This window comes from Plodia interpunctella, chromosome 23 (genome assembly GCF_027563975.2).
Source record: "Plodia interpunctella isolate USDA-ARS_2022_Savannah chromosome 23, ilPloInte3.2, whole genome shotgun sequence".
Lineage (NCBI taxonomy): Eukaryota > Metazoa > Arthropoda > Insecta > Lepidoptera > Pyralidae > Plodia > Plodia interpunctella.
Genome location: NC_071316.1, coordinates 2333743 through 2347757, shown reverse-complemented (window position 1 = coordinate 2347757; position 14015 = coordinate 2333743). Strand labels below are relative to the sequence as shown.

Here is a 14015-nt window from a genome sequence, read left to right as displayed (position 1 = left end):
CCTCCTCCTTCTGTGTGTGTGTGGTGACCAATCCTACTTACCATCCCACCTCGGCATCCTTAACGTTTCTTACCGCAGAGCAATGGGCAAAACCCAGTCGAGTGCGGTTTTGTTGACCTTCCGATGGGGAAAACCGATTTATCCAGAATCTCGGCCCATTTTCCTTAATTTGTTCACGGAAAGTGTCTTTAAGTCTTAGTTTCATCTATCCCGTTTACCTGTCTGTCTGCTTTATCGATTGTTTATAGCTATTATAACTTAGTTATTGCCCGCAGATAACCTGCGGGCAACCAGGTTATGTATACCAAATCTATTTCAAATTTCACCAAATCGTGACGGTTTAGTCATTAAAGTGAACAGACAGATTTAAATTACAATTGTATATCACTATCGCAATTGTCAATTTTTGACAGTGACAGAACGAAGCAAAACCTAGTTTAGCGATAGACAATAAATAACACACGTGCAGTAATGATGTAACCGAGTCACTTTTTATAAAATAAATTATTTAGGTAGCAATCGATCAGCAAAAATTATCGATAAATTTTACTGACTTGACTGCATGGTTTACAAAATTATCATCATTACTTGAGCCTTTCATTGTTGCACAGTGGGGCTTATTATATTCTAAAGTAAATAAATGAAAAAATAAATTATATTATAGGTATAAGAAAAAAGTCTTAACCTTTTTTTCTTTAGATTGTGTGTAGTGTAATTTTGTATAGAGGTAATTTTGTAAAGGGGTAAATAAAATTAATTGTTATATTGTAATGTACACAATTTATTTATATCGTATAGTGTTTCTTATACAAAGATAATAAATTGTAAAATCCTCTTATCTTTTCACGGTCCGAAATAAATAAATACTTAGTTACTCCATTAGTCCTATCACATGCCCTTCGGGCAATACTAGGAGGAAACTTTACTTAAATCGAATACTTTCAACTAGCCTTCTCAAGTTGATACATTGACGACACTACCACGGGTCCGAGACGGCCGGACGACTAGCGTGATAAACTCCGCTAAAGAAAACGAACGCCATGCTTCGTTCCTCTACTCGAAGCCTGATCGAAGTTCCATCGCGGACTCGTAGTAGTGGCTTATATTTACATGGTATTTCAAAGATATATTGAAACTCTTTCTAATAAATGTACAAAAATATCCTTTAGGTTAGGTAGGTATGTATTGTCAAAGGCACTGGTATTCTTAACTGATTATATCCATTGATTAAGTATTTTTATAGGAAGGAGTCTGACTTAACTTAATTGCAATTTAACGAGGACTTAACCACATTTTTTTGGTTTGGAACTTAATCGGCAATTTTATTGAGAAATACTATACATTTAACTTTATAAATATTCTATGTTGGACTTAATTACTTACATCGAACTTAGCTAACTTAAAGGAAAACTAGGTTTTAGCCAACGACTTCACCAGAATCTTCGAATAGATGAAACAGATCTACCACACTTACTTATTACATATACATACATAGCTCATCACTAAAAATGCATTTTTTATATCTATCACTGAGTAGAGTAGTTTTATCTGCTCGAAAAGTCTTAACCTTTAGTCTCATGATACAACGTACACCATCCGACCCTAACGACGACCACGACATAAAACTACTAGGAAGGATTACAATTAGGCGATCGGCTAAGCCGCAAGAGCTGCACATATGATACAAATATATTCTCTTTACAACGTGGTAACTACAGGGCAGGGAGGATAGTTTGTACGAACAAGATCGACACGACATCGAAACGGGAACGCTGCGGCGACGCGACGACGGCGGCTGCGCGGCCAGCGCAGGACTGGAGCCCGAGAGTGCGCCCGCGCGCTCAGTGCTCGTGCGCGCGCGCCTTGTTCTGGTGCATCATGTTCTTCAGCGTGGCCACCTCGGTCGCCAGTCGCGCCAGCTCGGCCTTTAAATGCGCGTCTTCTTCTTCGGCGAGCCTGTCGTCCGGCCTCTGCGGCCTGTACTCCGCGCCCAGGGAGATGCCGGAGTCCCGCTCGTCGCTGGAGCCCTCGCCGTCCCAAGACGGGGACGACCGCGGGCCCGGCTCCTGCTTGATATGCTGCAGCGACAGCAGCGCGCTCGCCACGTCCTTGTCGCCCAGGTGGGACTTGTGGCGCAGCTTCAGCGGGAGGCAATTGTTTTCGGGAGCATACTGTTCCGTAGTCTCGTCCCCGGAACCGGAGAGGGAGGACAGTTCGTAGGGGGAGGGGGCGCGTCGAGATCTTGAAAGATTGAGCACAGAGCCAGGGGGCTCGTAGTGTGCGGGATGTGGGTAGTAAGCCTCAGGCGCGGGTAACCTCTCAGGATAAGGTTCTGGCGCTCGCTGCGGGGGCGGAGAGGGGGGAGAAGCTGGTGGGGGAGGCGGCGGCGGAGGCGCAGGGGGGAATAGAGCATTTCCTGAAAGTTTGCTCCTCTTAGTGACACAGAGAACTTGGTCACATGTCGGCAAGGTGGCTAGCACTTGGTCTATGCTGATGAGAGTCTCTCCGCAGATGCCGTATTTCTCCTTGATGGCGTCGAGTTGGGCTTTGAGTACGTGGTTTTCCTTGGACAACTCGACCACGCGCTGCTCCAGCACCATGTCGTTGAAGCGGCGCTTCTCGCGAGAGCGCTTGGCGGCCTCGTTGTTCCGACGCCGGCGGTCCCAGTAGCCATCGTCCTTCTTGCTGTCCGGGATGAACTCGCGTTGCTTGCGCTGACCAAAGAATTCCTTGCGTTTTCCAAACTCGAAAGAGTTGTTGTAGTCATTGGGGTCCCCGGAAGAGCCGTTACTGGACGGCGGCTGATCCATGGGGAAGTGCGGCGAGACGGAGAGGCGCGCCCGAGGCGGTGGGGGGATGGCCCGCGGGGGGGCTGGGGCAGGGCCCAGGGGCCCGCCGCCGCCCGCCAGCAGCTGCTGCTGGCTCAGGATGAACTCGGCAACCATGTTTCGGCGGACAAGACTTGGTCCGCACGAATCTTCACTGTAGTTCTGAAACAAATGAAACGTTACGTTAGTTACAGTAAAACACGCAAACGGTTGCACTTGTCTAAATAATGTCGCGATTACAAAACAGATTGCAAAAATGTCTGTCGCAACATCCCGCGCTGCAACTGCACGTGGATCACCTTTGTGAAACGGTGTTGCCACATTCGCCGCTTTTTACTCCCTTCATGTTAGCAAACTCATTAATAAACCACATTTCTTAACCTTTAGAGTTACCGATTTTGAGTTTACACCGGATTTCTTCCGTTACAAAACTAACTTCCTGGGTATTAGCTAAGTTCGTGCATCGCTAGTTATCGTACCTAAATAATTCGCCACTAATTGATTGCTTCGAAGAAATAAAGTAATATTTTTTTATTGAGACTTCCGCTGAAATTGCAAGAGACTGCTTGCATGTCAGGGCTGTGAGTCTTACCTAAATATTATGCTTTCGTAAGGCAGTCACGTTGGCCCAAACGTGGTTGACAACACAAATTGATATTCAGCAGCAATATTGCTTTATTTCGATAAATCCCATCGATTGATTCGTGTCATTCACCTCCTTACGCAACGCGTCCTCGAAGTAGACTAAGCGAATGATATCGATTTCAATAACTAACCATCTGACTCCTGTATTGGTTACGACCATGTTAAAACAACCACAGGAAGTGTAAAAAAATTGCACCAAAAACGTAATGTTATCAACGTTTTATTATCCAAGAAAAAACAATAGAAGAATCACCAATAAAGCGGCCATTGTATCGGCAATAAACGATTCTTTTTTCGAATTTTAAAACAATGATGCTGGTACAAACTAGCGCAAAGAAAAAAGAATTGGCGATCACGTTCCGATACACGCAGGCTGAGCGCGCATGATCGCAACGTGAGAGTTCTTTCTAAATTTCAAATCGTTTTTTGAAAACTGAATTTCATTGTGATGTTGATGCGAGTTCGTTTGAATTATAAGAAATTCTAAATTTGAACTGATATGAAATTCGAAAAGATCATTAGATTGGTCTTGGCGTTTTTTAAGTGACCGATTTGACGGAAAAGTTTACATAGCTATTTGGCCAGACTTGCATAACTCAATTGGGAAAAGAGGATACTTTGTTATGAAAAATTGTTAGCCAAAGTTGTAAAGTGTGTTTGGGATCAGGTCGCTCCGTTTCACGGCATCTGTGTCAGTGGGCCGCCCCAGTTGCGCGCGCGCACCCGTTACGCCGACTAACTGTTCAAATAATCGCGACTTTAATTGGCATCCATTGTAGTACGAAATGTCATGCACTTTGTTAAAATTCCTGCAGCTAAAATAATTAACTTTGATATAATAACGTAGGTATTAAACATTCAGAAGAGTTGGGAAGATATGCGTTGCGTTGCAATACGTTCCGTTATCATGTTGTAAGAATTCCGTACAGTTAGATTAGTTTAACATTTTTTATCATTAGAAACGCCCACTATAACAGTTTTTGGGGCAGTTGATTATGGTAATGATTTAATAACTGTTTCATTTAAAATGTTGAGTTAATGCAATGATGTCACAAGTGGCTGTTCAAATATGTAAATTGACGTGTTTTATCGTCTACTAACGATGTATGACGTTCGAGATATCATATTGGGACGCAAATATGTACTTAAATGTTTCTTTGAAATCTGAAAATGTTTTTTTTTACGATCTAAAGTAGGCAGCTTTATTGAGCAATTATATAACTTTAAAAGCATCAGAATATTTTAAGAAAAGTTTTAATTTTTACTTCAAGACCTACTTGGAAGGAATGGGACACAACTAGGTTAGAAGAATAAAAATTGACACAGTTAGTTAGTTGTAATTAGTTGTTTAGTTGTAATTTTTGTCATTATACCTACCCAATTTAAAAATTGAACTATGGACTTGGAAAAATTTTGGACTTCGTATCATTTGATAACGCGAGGATACAATTTTTGTTTAGTTAAAACATTACGTAGTACGGCACTTTATAAAAATAAGCAGTTTTTTGTCGATCGATAACATTTTTTTTCTCGTTAAAAATTAGCATAGACCGTATCTTTAGTGATTGGAGAAAAACCGTGCCTCCCCGTTAACCGGCAACGGTTGTAGTTCCAGTTATCAACCGTTGTTTTATTAATAAACGTGAATGTTAATGCTTCTTGAATATGCAACGTTCGACTAATTATATAATTTTAGTTTGACTCATGGGAACTTGATAATATCGATAGATTATTAAGAAATTCAGTAAATACACATTAAGTATCACGTCTTTATTTCTTGCAGTGTAGATAGAGCCAAGAATCGCGCTTATTGGTGGAATTGAGATTCTGAAATAGTGATACAAGTATATTACTTGTCACTATTTCAGAATCTCAAGAATAGTGAAAATAGTACCTATTTAAATTTCCCTTTATATAGGGGTCATTCCCTTGATTGTCTTTTGCAATCTGCGTGCGAGGAGGAGCAACCGATGCACCATAATGCACCTACCTATTTTAATTCTTCTATATCTCATAGATGATAAGTTAAAATGAAAAAGAAGAAAAGCAGCAAGTCCAAATTTAAAATATAACTAACTACCCAAAATACTAAAATTGTATTCTAGCACATAATACAAATAATAAATAATAATAATACACAATAATACAAATTTAAAAACAGAACTCTACAGAAATGACAAAGCACAGGTTCTCAAACTTGTGACGTCACGACCGATCAAACAAGTGTGGCCCCGCCTTCAATCTAACGGCAAGATTTTGACAATCGACAGTTACGAGAGGTACTTTTACTAACGGTTACCAAAAGTGGAACTATACGGTACCCGGTCTGTGCTCATCGCCTAAACTTGTAATACTGTTATGAAACTGCTATTAGAGTTTCGTCACTGTATTTAGCGGTTAAACATCGCATTTATTCGGTCCAATTTCAAGGCTGCGTTGGGAAACGAGTAATGGACTAGTGATGTTTTGATGGTTGCTACTGTGAAACTGATTTGTTTGATCGATATAATTTGTTTAGTGAGATCAACACACTATCTTAATTTAATACATAATTTATATTAAGAAAATTAAAACAAACAATAATCGTTGAACTAGGAAATGAAAGCATAAATGATATTTTGTCGTGCATAATTAATACTTGTCCTATCGTGCTGCACATTACTAATGCTGCACGTGATCGACACGTAGGTTATGTAGCTTAGCACGTGTCATCCATTAATGGACACCAATTAGCCTACATTGTGAGAAACGATTCGAAAAAAAGAAACAACGTGACATTTGACACGAAAACATTGCACTGCAAATGTTACCGTCCCAATCTTATCTTTTTAGTCTTGGTTGATTCATCGATCGAAGTATCAAATAATTCGTAAACATTGATAACATAAGGATATAATTACACAATCGACGGTTTATAAACATTGTGCAAGTGAGGAACAGTTCCGCGTGACAATGTGATGTCAGTGTATCCTAGCTTTGTGACCTTATAGCGTGATGTCCTGGCGGCGCACGTGCGACGCGCGGCGGTGGTCACGCGGCGTCCACCACGTGGCCGGTCTTGAACTCACGTTGAGGCTTGCGCAACACGCCGCCGACCAGAGCACGTTTGCTCTTCTATACACCGTTATATAAACAACAACGTGATCACGGAACGTGAAAATTAATTGATAACATCCAATTAATGCAACGCCCTTGACCGCTACTCATTAGGCTATTAATATCAGCAAACGCCGAATCTGCCGACCTTTAACGAACTTGAACACAAAGGGCGTACGCTTCTCGGAAGCTTTGATTAGGTCATAACCGCTTCACTATTTTAAAACATATTTATTTTTCGGTCATCTAGCGGACGTGTTTACCATTTATTATTTTTCTAATTGTATTTTAATACCTTATGAATGAATCATGATTTCTATCGGTGGAAATAATCGACAACAAATGAAAACAATGTCGTGCTACATACCAAACATGGCAAGTTAAAGTATTTAAACAAAATAGTAGTTATATTATGCACTTGACCTTACTTTAATAATAGATAACGTCAGCCATCTTGGAAAAAGTAGAGAAAGTAGTACAGCAGTAACTTTCCACGCGCACGCCGTTTATTGCGCGGGAAAAGTAGGCCGACCGCCATCTTTGATATGACATTTTACTGCCAATAGAGTGGTGCTGGTGGCATTGAAATGCAGCATTATCCACATTTTGAAGTTCAAATGCACGACCGACAAACCCACATGCAGTATTTAGATTTGCTATTTAATATTGTCAATCAAAGTTGACATTTGTAGGTCTCTCGGCGCCAACTGGTCATTGTCTGTAGATTATGTCAAGATGTGATGTTTTGTAAACTTTTGTCGCGCCAGTTAGTTGTTTTGTCTCAGCGCGCCAGCGAATCCTTCCTTGTGCCGTATTCGTCGGAAGGTTTGAGCGTAAGGTCGTGTCATCTGGACACGTTTCAAACGTTTTCCGCGGAGAACTGCGCATACTTGACCGATTTTTCGCAGTGGCATCGCAAGCCCCAATTAACAAGGATCGGGTTATTTCGAGGCGGCCTCTATCGGTCGGCGCGATAATGCTTTGGTGTCAAGGTTCTCTTTCGTAACAGCCAGGCGCAGCGAAATGTGTCAAGGCTCTTCTCTGTTCCCGGTCGGATGCATAATAACAAATGCGTCGAACCAGTATTGTCTTGCAGCCCAGTTAGATCCGACCTTGCTCTATTACCTGCTAATTGCCACATTATTAAGAAACACTTAACCTATTTTACTGCGCCACATTCTACGAAATTAGTCGCTTATTCAACCCATAATGCGCTTCTAGTTACAGTTAAAGTTAATAGTCTTATTTTTGCTTTGTTTTTGTTTAATTTATTGGGTTTAGCGATATCGTAATGATTCATCGGGAAGGCCAGTTCGTGAATGAGCAAATTTATCTAGTCTTACAGTTTATCACTTTAGTTTATCATCGTGACATAGCTTATATTGATTTGTCCCCCATGTCATCGCTGGTTCATGGCAGCGGATTCAGTTGAGGACGTTGACAGTTTGTTGAGCACTGTCCCACTTCGTGGTGGTTCACGTTCATTGGTGGCCTCACGTGCGCTAAGTAGGTTACAGTATGAGCAAGATAAAAAAAATAGGTCAAGTAATCTTCGCCTGTCCTCGCTGCTATGAAATTATCGCTGTATTGCGCGTAAAAAACCTTACGTAACCACGCACACATGCTAATAAGACACATGCACACTATATGTGTACAGGGAGCACTAATCCAAGTGTACATTTTTTTATTGTTCTGTATTTGAAAACATGACACTTCTGTGTAAAATTCTTTGTAACTTATTTACCCGTCTGATGTTCAAAAGAATGAATCAATGAATCAAAAGATTACGTGATTCACATCGCATGTTGAGATTCAGGGTCTTTTTAAGCAGATCAGGATAACGAGCACAAGATCCATGATGCATGAATGCATGCAGCGTGACCTTTAGCTTCAAACCTTCCGGAAAACCTTGTACCTCGGTTCCTGTATTACATCATTGTACTTTAAATGCATTTTGTATCTTATTTCTTCTCTTTGTTGACTGCCAGTATTCATTGCGGAAATTTATTCAGACCTTGCGCATTCCAGTGCATTACTAGTGGAAAGGGGCGTGGATAATGCAGTACTGCATATATTGTATTAATTTAGCTCGTTCGATTATAATGCTATATGACTTGTTCAGTTCAGAACATCAATTCTCATCATGACGTGTTAAAATTGAATTACACTTTCTCAATATATTTTTGATTTGCAATTATAATCCGAGCAGTTCAAAAATTTATAAGCAGTGTTATCTTTCAGAAAACGTGACTGCCCTAGAATGATCTAGTTTGCAAGTAGTTGCAGTGTATTGCGCAACCCACCCCAGGAACGTTGCGTCATGTTGGAACTGACCTTTAGACGATCGATCCTATACGGACAGTGTTTACACCAACACTGAACAGAACTATACAATGCATCTCCTCACCTCTTGCCGCGTGTTGTGACAATATATAGTTCGACAAGTAGAATATACTTCATAGTTTGAAATTGGAATACTGATGACGTGTATTTAAAAACATGACTGGCCGTTTACAATCTTCAAGATGATTCTAATTTTTCGCTTGAGACTTCCATAAGAAAAACGTTTTTATGAAATGCGTAATAAGATTTGGAAGCAAACGATGAAATTATTCCTTTGGGGAAGTTGCCAGCGTGACGCAAATATATTCTTCCTGGTCTAGTGACATTAACAAAAGCATTGCCAATATTATGCAAAAGCACATGTAGTGGACGAAGTAAACAACGCAAAATATGAAAATAATACATCGTGAGGAAATACTTCCATTGCTATAAATATCTAATAAGTAGATTGTGAATAATACCTCCACATTTCAACATCATTCGATGAATCTAGAGGATTAGACCAAATTAGTTGTCAAAGAAAAATAACTTACAAAAAAATACATTGCCGAGAAAATGAAAATGGGAAACTTGGTAACGGTGAAAAAACTAAACGAAACAAATTACAATGAAGAAAAGACGAAGGAAAGTTCGGGGAAGAGTGATTAATGAAGGGGTAGAGGATATAAACAGCAAATAGTATTGTTTCCTTAGCCGCGGGCGAATGCACGCCGGATCGGAACCTTGAACCAGTTGTGTAAGCGGCCACAATGGCTTACGACAGCGCCGCCGTGCCAGCCGCGCCGCTTACGACACCGTACTACAATACTTGCAATACACTAATTACAATTACCCATTCGAAATTTGAATTTCCTAATTTAGAAAATATCAGTTTTTGACAATTCGTTGCTCAAATCTTATACATTAATAACGCAGCGAAGTAAATCTCTGATACTGGCCTAAAATTTACTTTGCGGCCTTACTTAAATGTTCTAGCAATAACAAAGAAATTATGTTGAAAGAATTTTATCTACGTTTATATCTCCATCAAATATCAAAATCTATTTAATATTTGGTGTAGATTTACTTTTTATTGTGTGTAATCTAGAATACCATAATATTTTATCAGCAATAATGACTGTCTGTCTCGCATTGACAAAAGAGTCTGATATCCGCAAATAGAATTATCTGATACGAATTGGATAAAGGGATTATACAATTTCAAACCATGAATTTTCTCAAATTATTTGAGGGCAGAATGAAATGGAAATAACAATGCGTATTGTTTGGAATTGGCGGTAAACACGCGCGAAATTTAAGGAAGCAGAAAGGCAAACAAAAGATTGTAAACAAGGAAAGATTCGCTATCACCGAAAACATGTGGCGTCGCTAAGATAGAGCTCGGATTTTTGGCACAGATCGACGAGCGTGAGTCTACAGTTTGGGAGTCATTGACTTCGTGGAAAAAGATCTTATGATTGGGCGAAATTTTTGGAAATGTTTTTCATTTGCATTAGATTTAAAATATATTTTTGTTGTTTGCTATGTGACTATTAACATTGGAATTCAATTTCTCATGAAAACTAAACTCTAAATTTAAAAGATTAAATTTTAATCAAAAAAATTAAAAATAGTTTATATTTTCCTTTAATATAAATTTCCTAAATTCTTGAATTTAAAAAGAAACAAATACACATAATAATATATTACTCATATATTAGTCACGAAAATTATTTCATGTAATTTTGCAAAAAAAGAAATACTGAAAAGTGATTTGGAAATCATAATCAAATATCCACTTTAAATCATATTAGAAAAATAAAAAAATAGGGTAGCATGAAAATTTTTAACATTTTGACCACCTGTTTTGTCTAATAGAACTAAAACTGAAAATACTAATTCCACGAAGTAAATTGAAATCATAAAACAACTTGAGCGAAAGAAAATATTTCAGAAATACTTACAAAAATATTTGCGGTGTTATAGTACTCCTTTTCCGGAATTATCCAAAATGGGGGTACAATGTCATAATTCACATAAAACAGCGGTACACAAACGTCTGCTTTTGTCACAGTACTTTAAAAAAAAAATTCAAAAATGTTTCACTCCCACTTCACGTCCTGAAATTCACAAACACAAATTGTTATGACGAAATATCCAATGGGTTACTCTTGCGAGTTGAAAACGTCTGCACTGTACGAAGTCTAGAGCACGACTGAATTTTGTAGAGGGGTCGAACTGCCTGCGGCCTGCAATACTCACACTACGATAGGACGTTTGCGAGTGTGCGTGAGTTGTGTTGTGTGAGTGTTTCGCGCTAGTGTGCGTTTATTTACGTAACTGGCTCGAGTCTGTGTAATCACTAGTGGCGGTATTAACTATATTGACTCAATGTAGTGTCCGATTTTTTTAGCTAATTCTCCATTGAGTCATGTGTTTGTCGCGTTGTTCTCCGAAATCTTAAGCTGATTATGTTGATAATGTGGGGAATTGTAGTGTGATTGGTTTAATTTTTATTTGGACAGGAGTTGCTTACCGTTTGAAGTTAAACTTCTTTACCGTTTTGGAAGTTTTGTCAATATGTATTGCTATTTCAGCGCACCTGTTTTTGTTATGTTATTTTGTGATACTTATTGATTTATTGTGCTATATTTTCCGAAATTTCCACGAGGAAGAAAGGTATTTAAAATAAATTGTAATAAAACAAATTTAGATTAACATAAATATAAATTTAAAGTAGCTAGCAGCGATTCTCAAACATTTCTAAATTGAACCTATTTTTGAAAGCATTTTACGTAGCCGTAAATTCGAATTTGTAATCATCATTAAAAATCTTTTGTTCGCATGTTTCATGTTTGTTGTTCGTGTTCTAATAGTAAGAACTTTTTTTCAATATGAGCAATATTTTCGTAGTGTGTTCAGCGGAGCTCTGGGGCACTTTGGTTACTTTTATCGTAATGAATCTAACTCACGTTTGTTCGGTGTAAATAAATTTCAATAATTTTTGATAAATTAAGATTAATAAGATCTTCGGCTTCTTAAATATAACGAAATATTAAAACGATATTTTATATATTCTTTAAATAAACTCCATCTAAAGGCTTGAAAGAAAATACTAAAAATGATTTTGTACGACTGATAGATATGACAATAGACTATCATCAAAGTCTTCATAATTTTTGATGCGCAGTAGTTAAAGATAATTTTGTTTTCCTTTGTTATTATGTACAGTGACCAGCACAGTAACATATTCGCATCATTGCAAATTGTCCATGCAAGTGACTGTAATTATCTCTCAAAAACAAAGGTTGTTTGGTTTGTAGATCTACAAATGTAAACAAGTTTAAAAATAGACTTCAAATACATAAGTACATTATTCTTTAACCTATCAGTGTCGCCTAGGGCTGCCGAAAACATTCCGGATTATTAACTTGAATTTTAATAAGGACTTTTTTATGGTTCATTTATGGTATTTAGTTTGTAATTTATTTAAACAAACTAAATACGATAAACGAACCCTAATTTTTACACTTATAACACCATACGAGTAGGTATGACCTTACTGCTTATTTTAAATACCTTCTTCCGTTTCTGAGACGAATCACCAAATTAAGTCATCTATCGGAACAAAAAACGTCGTTCATTCATCACTTTTATTTCCACTAAGCGATGTTCTAATGAAACGAAACATACATACTTACATATATTCTGATATCATTTTTAATCAAAATAAAAAACAAAAAAAAAATATTTTTCTAGCCCAATGGGCAATTCTTTCCCTAATTTCTTCCACCAAAGGTACTTTTCGTCGCGAAGTACCTACGAGAGCATATCCCTGGGGCGCAGTATGTATGTACACAAAAAAAAAAGAATAATCGTAGATGGTGCTACGCCGTAGACGAATGGCTACGACTTCTTAGATACAGTGATATTAAATTCTTTGATTTATTAGATTTTAACTGAATTAAATAATTTGAAGACATGTCGTCACACAAGTCGTCATGTAATACCAAATATTTAGATAATACTAGCTATGGCCCGCGGCTTCACCCGCGTGATTTCTCTGCAGAATCGGAACAGATATGATTTTCTTACAAATTTTCAACCCCACTTATAGTAATTTAAGGCTTGATTTTAGAATAAAAAAAGTAGCCTATGTTTGAACGGAGGTCTTTAACTACATAAATTTCATCAAAATCAATGCAGCGGTTTAGCAGTGAAAGCGGAACAGACAGACATACTTTCGTTTTTTCGATTTATAATATTAGTGTGAAAAAAAAACAAAATTTATATAAATTTGATATTGAAAGTTTTTATTTTTTGACACGGTCCACACGATAGAAGATACAAAAGTATTGGGAAAATTTTAATTATATTTAAAAAATAATCTCTCCATAACATATACGGAACTACTAAAAATAGCTTGTATTTTTTCTTCACAATTTGTAATTCACAATGTAAACACGTTGAGACTTACTCAATAATAATATGTAAACATCACGTGAAGGTAAAAAATGTAGGTGCAAAGCCAAGGACAGATTATTTCCATTTATTTCCATAGGCAAACGGGCAAATTGCATTTATGTATGATTTTATGAAATATTGTCGCATAGATATAGCACGCGGAACGTTCTAGAGGGCAGCGTTTATATAAAATGATAGATATAATTAGAAGTTTAGACTTTCCACTGTCTTATATATGTTTTAACTGCGCCCTGAGACGTCGCTCCCGTGGGAATTTCGGGATAAAAAGTATGTATGTGTTATTCCAGGTCATATTATGTGTGTACCAAATTTCATAACAATCCGTCCAGTAGATTTTGCGCGAATAACAAACATACACACATACATCCTCACTTTTGCACATCTTTGAAATCAACAAAATCACAACTATTTTACTAAAGTTCAAAAACTAAGTCATAATTACATGACTTGTTCTCTGATTACCGAAAACTCTTCTGAAATAAGGGGAAGTCCATAGACCCAAGCCCTTTTTGATTTACTATGACTGCTTCATTTAATAATTAACGTATAATTATGTATGTGTGATTTGCCATGACGTTTCCTTGTTATGTCTTAAGTCTAGTGACGTGATGTCTTCTATGAAAACAAACGGATTGTTCT

The 14015-nt window shown here is 37.8% G+C and overlaps 1 protein-coding gene across 1 annotated transcript; it reads right to left on the bottom strand.

Moving 5' to 3' along the window:
- Nucleotides 1-757: 757 nt before the first annotated feature.
- On the bottom strand, nt 758-11128 carry vri (vrille). Its single transcript, XM_053763230.2, has 2 exons — nt 10856-11128; nt 758-2990 (listed from the first exon to the last, which is right to left on the bottom strand). The coding sequence occupies exon 2, from the start codon at nt 2943-2945 to the stop codon at nt 1842-1844; it is 1104 nt and encodes a 367-aa protein (XP_053619205.1). The 5' UTR covers nt 2946-2990; nt 10856-11128; the 3' UTR covers nt 758-1841.
- Between the last annotated feature and the right edge of the window lie 2887 nt (nt 11129-14015).